This window comes from Megalobrama amblycephala, unplaced genomic scaffold (genome assembly GCF_018812025.1).
Source record: "Megalobrama amblycephala isolate DHTTF-2021 unplaced genomic scaffold, ASM1881202v1 scaffold391, whole genome shotgun sequence".
In the NCBI taxonomy this organism is placed as follows: Eukaryota; Metazoa; Chordata; class Actinopteri; order Cypriniformes; family Xenocyprididae; genus Megalobrama; species Megalobrama amblycephala.
In genome coordinates this window covers 263,892-272,143 of record NW_025953355.1, presented here as the reverse complement: position 1 = coordinate 272,143, position 8,252 = coordinate 263,892, and the positions used below count along the sequence as shown (strand labels likewise).

At 37.6% G+C, this 8,252-nt stretch overlaps 1 protein-coding gene across 1 annotated transcript; it reads right to left on the bottom strand.

Annotated features, from left to right (window-relative positions):
• On the bottom strand, nt 1–7,080 carry LOC125261324 (gastrula zinc finger protein XlCGF7.1-like). Its single transcript, XM_048179895.1, has 2 exons — nt 7,024–7,080; nt 1–1,069 (listed from the first exon to the last, which is right to left on the bottom strand). Exon 2 carries the CDS (start codon nt 1,062–1,064, stop codon nt 222–224), a length of 843 nt encoding a protein of 280 aa, XP_048035852.1. The 5' UTR covers nt 1,065–1,069; nt 7,024–7,080; the 3' UTR covers nt 1–221.
• Nucleotides 7,081–8,252: the final 1,172 nt, after the last annotated feature.

The window sequence follows — 8,252 nt, the reverse complement described above, 5'->3', positions numbered from 1 at the left end:
GGTCGCTCCTCATCCACAACCTGGATAATTCAACAGCAGCAACAGAACAACAGCGCCAACTATAGGTGAGAGGAGAGATTTGTCTACCTTACACAGAAGAGACATTTTTTCTCAGCACAAAGATGAACTACTTATGATTTCAGACTGTGGTGATGTGGTTTCTCCACTGCATGGATCTTCATGTGTATCTTCAGGTGGTTTTTAAAAGAGAAACTCTTTCCTCACTGATCACACATGTGCGGCTTCTCTCTGCTGTGAATCCTCTCGTGTGTTTTCAGATGCGATGACTTATTGAATCTCTTGTCACAGTGTGAACACTTGTAAGGTTTTTCTCCAGTGTGGATCCTCTCATGTGTTTTCAGATTTGTTGGCTGACTGAATCTCTTGTCACAGTGTGAACACTTGTAAGGTTTTTCTCCAGTGTGGATCATCTCATGTGTTTTCAGATGTGCTAACTGACTGAATCTCTTGTCACACTGTGAACACTTGTAAGCTTTTTCTCTTGTGTGGATCTTCTCATGTGTTTTCAGATGTGTTGACTGACTGAATCTCTTGTCACAGTGTGAACACTTGTAAGGTTTTTCTCCAGAGTGAATTCTCTGGTGCTGTTTTAAATGGGTTGCTGTAGTAAAAGTCTTCTCGCACTCACACTTAAAGCACTTGTACTCTCTCACACCAGTGTGTATTTTCTGATGTTCATGTAAATATGACAGCAGTGAAAAACTCTTTCCACACACAGAACATGAATATGGCTTCTCCTTTGTATGAACTGTCAGGTGTCTCTTTAAGGCTGATTCTCTACGAAATGTTTTGTCACACTGATCACATGTGAACGGTCTCACTCCTGTGTGGATCCTCATGTGCTCTTTAAGGTGTGATGATCGCGTGAAACTTTTCCCACACTGATCACATGTGAACGGCTTCTCTCCTGTATGAACTCTCATGTGAACATCAAGACTTTGTTTGGTTGAGTAACCTTTTCCACACTGAGTGCAGGTGAAAGATTTCTTGGCTCTTTTCTTTAGAAATGTCTTTAGTTCTTCACTCTCCTCGCTTTTTTCCATCAGGTCTGAAATGAGAGAAAAAAAAAGTCATTTAATTTTCAGTACATCAAAATAATTTAAAGAGAGAAATATGAAGTGAAAGGTCATAAAATTGAGACTTGCTGTGATAGACAACTGCTATAAAATATTCAGATCATTTTGATGCAGAGTCCAGAATTAATCAAGTATTAAGAGTTTATAACATATGTTATATTATAAATATTATATTTTAAAGTAAAAAAAGTATCATGCCAATTACACAATTAAAAAATAAGAAATACATAATTTGCTCAAAGAGAAAAACTGAAATATCACATGGTCCTAGGTATTCAGACCCTTTGCTGTGACACTCATATTTAACTCAGGTGCTGTCCATTTCTTCTGATCATCCTTGAGATGGTTCTACACCTTCATTTGAGTCCAGCTGTGTTTGATTATACTGGTTGGACTTGATTAGGAAAGCCACACACCTGTCTATATAAGACCTTACAGCTCACAGTGCATGTCAGAGCAAATGAGAATCATGAGGTCAAAGGAACTGCCTGAAGAGCTCAGAGACAGAATTGTGGCAAGGCACAGATCTGGCCAAGGTTACAAAAAAATTTCTGCTGCACTTAAGGTTCCTAAGAGCACAGTGGCCTCCATAATCCTTAAATGGAAGACGTTTGGGACGACCAGAACCCTTCCTAGAGCTGGCCGTCTGGCCAAACTCAGCTATCGGGGGAGAAGAGCCTTGGTGAGAGAGGTAAAGAAGAACCCAAAGATCACTGTGGCTGAGCTCCAGAGATGCAGTTGGGACAGGGTTCCCACTCTTTTTCAGTGATCATTTTCCAGGACTTTTCCAGGACATTTTCAATTTTACAACAATGGAAATAAAAGACTGAGATTACGCCATAGAGTAATATATTGCTCTCTAAGTCTTTAAAAGGTGTAGCTACAGTTTATTGCCATGATTTAACTATAAAATCAGTTTTTAATATGAGCTCTTAATCATACATTATGACTATGGAAGTGTAATGAATCATCACTCTGGCAGGGATCCATTTGCATGCTTTATTAACAAAGAGTGGCCGTACAGGCAAGGTCACAAAGGGACAGACTGGTATAACAGAGGCAGGCTGAATCGTGGTCAAGATAACAGGCAGACAGGTCAGGACAGGCAGATATCACTCACAGAACGTAGTCACAGGCAAAGGTCAATAGATAGGCGGCACAGGATCAGTAACGGTAATCAACAAGGGCAGCAACAGGTAATCCAACAGGGTATAACGCTCAGAATTGTTCACCAGGGCAAAACAAGACTTCGCGATCAGTCAACGTGATAGAGAGTCTTTTATAGTCCGTGTGATGGGAATCAGCTGGTGCCATAATCAGTCCAAAGTAAGGGTTTCTGGGAAATGTAGTGTGTGTGTGCGCGTGTCAGTATTCAGGTGACGGCCAGAGGAGGGAATAACGGAGCTCGTCTGTGTGACAGGAAGATTGCTTCCGCTAACAGAATAAAAAAAAAAAAAAAAAAAAAAAAAAGATAATTGTGACTTACTTTTACTTTTTTTCTCGCTATTGCGAGTTTACATAATTGTGATTTGAAATTCACAATTGCATGATAGAAACTCGCAATTCACAATTATGTAAACTCACAATTGCAAGATTTGTTTGTGAGAAAAAAAGTTGATATTAGGCTACTTTTTTTTTAATTCAGTGGCGGAAACAAGATTCCATAGCTTATTGCCATTACTTAACTACTGATGCACACTTCTATTTTTTTGGCAGTAAGTTTTGGAAGATCATTATCTTTGCAAGGTGGACTTTTCAGGATAAGAGATGGACTAAAAATAAACTCCCACACCTTACAGCTAGATTCCGTAAGATAAATTCTTCAAACGGTGGTACAAGAGGATGTGGTGCTGGTCCTTCAAAAGTCACTCTCAATCTGTCGGTTTATAAAGCCTATATAAAAAAAATCTGTCTTCTTGTATTTTACTACAATTCAGTATGTGACTCTTAAATGGAGGGCATTTTTTAGGATTCTTTACCTAACCTAAGTCTCTGAGATCCTGACACCTTGCACTTCTGGAGAATTCAGGTAGGTTGCAGTTCTGTAAAATGGTGGCGCTGAAGACTAAAGGTTTCCTGATGGTTTCACACTTCACCTTAATTCTTAATTCTTTTGCAGTTAACTTGTCTTTTCTTCTCCACCTGTTTTTGTCTGACCCTGCTGACCCAATGAGCATTTGTCATGCAATGGTCATGTCTTAACTGCAATGTCTAGTATTTTATTGGTATTGCATCCTTCTTGTGGGAATTTAATAATTTTTGGCTTTTCAGTCTGAGATAAATCTCTTTTTGGCTCATTTTATCTGTAAAAGTAAACCAGCCTTCATGAACAATTATATATCACTTATAAATGACTAAATACAAAATGAATAGTAGTTATAAAGATTGATTGGTTTGGAATTGGTAAAATGTGCTTGGGAAAAAATATGATCAGAAAATCAACTTGCATGATAATTATGCAAACAATTATGTATTTAAACAGTTAATAACATACTATAACAATATAAAACTGCTGCAAGTGGCAAAAAGACCAAACATCATCATTGAAAATACTACTCTCACGTGTCAAAACTCAGCATTACTGAACATCGCACTTTCTGCAACTAATGGTGATCGTTTTTTGGTCCGTGATAAACTCTTTGTTCTCGACTTTAAAAAAAATTATTTTCCAGGACAACAAGATTTTCCAGGACATTTTACATTTTCTCTAATTTTCCATGTGTTTTCCAGGACTGGAAAATTTGTTATCAATTTTCCAGGTTTTCAAGGTTTTCCAGGACGAGTGGGAACCCTGCGGGAGATGGGAGAAAGTTGTAGAAAGTCAACCATCACTGCAGCCCTCCACCAGTCGGGGCTTTATGGCAGAGTGGCCCGACGGAAGCCTCTCCTCAGTGCAAGACACATGAAAGCCCGCATGGAGTTTGCTAAGATGGTGAGAAATAAGATTCTCTGGTCTGATGAGACCAAGATAGAACTTTTTGGCCTTAATTCTAAGCGGTATGTGTGGAGAAAACCAGGCACTGCTCATCACCTGTCCAGTACAGTCCCAACAGTGAAGCGTGGTGGTGGCAGCATCATGCTGTGGGGGTGTTTTTCAGCTGCAGGGACCGGACGACTGGTTGCATTCGAGGGAAAGATGAATGCGGCCAAGTACAGGGATATCCTGGACGAAAACCTTCTCCAGAGTGCTCAGGACCTCAGACTGGGCCGAAGGTTCATCTTCCAACAAGACAATGACCCTAAGCACACAGCTAAAATAACGAAGGAGTGGCTTCACAACAACTCTGTGACTGTTCTTGAATGGCCCAGCCAGAGCCCTGACTTAAACCCAATTGAGCATCTCTGGAGAGACCTAAAAATGTCTGTCCACCAACATTTACCATCCAACCTGACAGAGCTGGAGAGGATCTGCAAGGAGGAATGGCAGAGGATGCCCAAATCCAGGTGTGAAAAACTTGTTGCATCTTTCCCAAAAAGACTCATGGCTGTATTAGATCAAAAGGGTGCTTCTACTAAATACTGAGCAAAGGGTCTGAATACTTAGGACCATGTGATATTTCAGTTTTGCTTTTTTAATAAATCTGCAAAAATGGGGGGTCTGAATACTTTCCGTACCCACTGTATTAAACTTTGACAAAGAGTAGCTTTTATTGTTATAATTGTGATCTCATAATATTTAGATATAAATCTAAAAACTGAACAATACTTGTGAAAATGTCTTTCAGTCAGTCAAATAGAAAATAGTGGAGCATTTACTGGTAAAAGTGATTTTTTTACTTTTAAAACTGCATTTTCCAAAAGATGGGCAAAAATCTTACACTAAACCATGTCAAATTATCCATTACTCCTATGTTTTCTGTAAATTAATTAGTTACTTCTGATGTAATTGGAACTAAATACTGTGTTTAGAACAATTATATATATATATATATATATATATATATATATATATATATATATATATATATATATATATATATATATATAATACAATAGTGGATTTAACATCAAAATTATGGCTGTTAATAGATTCAATTTTAATCGCAATTAATCACAATTAATCTCACACTTATCGTGAAATTAAGCATACATCAGATTTGAATTGTGAGTCTCACAAAACTGTATGTTTCAGCTTTTTTCAAGCTAAATTTAGGACACTTACAGACTCCAAAAGGACACCAAATAACCAAATGCTATGAGTCCAAATAATTCATACATTTAGGCTACGTTCACACTGCAGGGCTTAATGCTCAATTCCGATTTTTTGAAAAAATTCGATTTTTTTGCAAGTCGTTCACATTTTCAATTAAATGCGACCTTTTGTGATCTCCTGTGTGAATGTGAAATGACCCAGAAGTGACCCGCATGCGCAGAAGAGTACGCAACGGTCAACGACGTTACTCGTTGTTTGCGGAAGTAGCTAACGTTAAACATGGATGTCAACAACAGTGTAGTCAACAGCGGAGCTCTTTTTGCAATATTAAAGTTATTTTCCCAACGGAGCCAGCACAATTACAATCTTCTCGTCTGTAACCACGCTCGGCCATTTCGCTGGAAATGTTTTCGTAAACCGCCCGGTTCCGATAAGAGCCCTCGAGTTTGGCCTGAATAGAGCTGTCACCCCAAATATTAATTAAATCTGTGACCTCGCTTCCCTTCCATTGACTGGTCTCAGCAGCATCGTCCGCCATGGTTGTTGTTTATCTTCTCGTTCCCACCTACTTCAACGCACAATTATGACGTTTGTAGCGTATCAATGACGGACAGGTCGGATACATGTGGCCTGGCCGTTCAGACGGAGGTCGCATTTCAAAAGATCGGATACGTATCGGATTCAGGACCACATACCCAAGTGGCCTGGGTCACATTTGAAAAGATCGGATCTGTGTCGTTCAGACTATCGTGAAAAGATCAGATACAGGTCGCATAGGGGCAAAAAAATCGGAATTGGGTCGTTTCAGCCTGCAGTGTGAACGTAGCCTTATATACACTAAAGCACCCACACAAAAAAACACAGCAAAACTCATTTGAGGATTCACAGTAAAGAGCTTGTTTACATTTTAGACCAGTCCAGTTATAAAACTGAACCAACCTTGACCTGCATATATACTGAAGTACACAGAAACATACACAGGACAAATCCAAACATTGTCCTGAATTTGTGTGAAAACAACGTGAATGTACTGAAATGTGTCTGTGCAGAAATACAACATGTGATCAGTGCATCGAGAGAGAGAGAGAGAGAGAGAGAGAGAGAGAGAGAGAGAGAGAGAGAGAGAGCGCGCTCATATATGATTAGTTTGAATATAACGGACAAAAATAATGGACAAAATATCCTTAATAGAACCATGATCTTTACTTAATATTGCATAATTTTGACTCATACAGGTGTATTGTTGGCTATTGCTACAAATATACCCGTGCGACTTACGACTGGTTTAGTGGTCCAGGATCACATTTAATGGAAACACTGAATTTTAAAGTTGTCTTACGGGTGTGGAACGGCATGAGGGTAAGTAATAAATGACAGAATTTTGATTTTTGGGTGAACTAACCCTTTAATTACAAGTAACCAGCCCTAATCCAAACCCTAACCCTTGCTCTACAGTAAGTCCACTTGAATGAAACGCCTGAGTGAATTCAGACACTGAGTGCGTCTGAAGGAAGAGCTGCTGATTTCACAGAGTTTGTGCTGCTGTTTATTAATCATTTGAAACTGGAAATTCATTCAGCATCTGCAAACCTTAATTAAACCATTTCATGATCAATAAAAAAGGAAATGATACCTGAATGATATTATGCTGGAATGAATGGATTCTGTAATATTATCTGTAAGATTATACTTCTGTATATTTTCTATTTCTGTAGAGCTAGACATTTTAATAATGATCAAATAACTGAGTTCAGCTTTGAGAATAAAACCAACCTGTTTGTTCCTCAGTTTCTTCATGTTTCACACTGAATGTTTCTTCAATCTTTATTTCTTCAAACTCCTCTTTAATAAACTCCATCTTCATGTCTTCAGTTTCCTCTTTAATAAACTCAATCTTCATGTCTTCAGTTTCCTCTTTAATAAACACCATCTTCATGTCTTCAGTCTCCTCTTTAATAAACTCAATCTTCATGTCTTCAGTTTCCTCTTTAATAAACTCCATCTGTAAGTAGAGACTAATTAACAGAGTTAAAAGTCTTAAATGCCCTGTTGGACTAAAAAAAAAACACTCAAAACTAACACTGCAAATTAATGAACTTCATATTGCAGGCATTTATGATCTACACTTGGTATTTAATGAATTATAGATTATATTTAAAAGATTACACTTTGATGAAAAGATGATTTAGTTAGTTTGTTAGTGTTTGTTGTTGTCGTTTACATCGCTGGTAAAACTATTAAAACAGCTTAAATTCTTAAAACAAACCTTTCTTCAGCAGAATCACAGCAGATGCAGGAGCGTGGCGCAGTCTTATGACGTCATGTCGTCACTCCAAAATAAAAGTCATGCATTGTCTACAATCACAAAAGTGCACAGAAATCCAAATATTTTACCAGATAATTTATGTATATTAAAATTAAAACAGTGACAAATATGGTACAAACAATGTTTAAAAAAATATTTGTGAAAAGTTTGGTTTTTAACAAAATTTTTTAAAAAATACAGTGGAGCTATATACTATTTTTTGGCAGCTGTTTGACAGAAACATTTTTAAAAAAAATCTTCTGATTTAACCTTGAGATTTGAAGTATTAGATAGCTTAGATATTTGCACCACAATTTACAACGACACTAATAATTCTTAATTCCTGATAGAAATACAAAATCAATCGGTAGTTATTAATAGAATAATGAGACACAAACCTTTACATTCAATCGCGTTTGGCCCGTTTGATCACAGTAATACACGTTTACTTCAGATTTCATTAGATAGAATATAAGCCGGGCCGTACGCAGGGTTTCATAATTACCCTGGTCAGAAAATGTTGTTTGTTTGGGGGTACGGGGGCATGTTCCCCTAGAAAATTTAGATTTCCCTGGTGTACATATGTGCATTTTTAAGACGCTTCAAGGCCAACAAACAGGATAGCATATAGCTTTAAAACCATGTCAATAAATACAGTGGTGTGAAAAAGTGATTTATTTTTTTATTTTTTTGCATG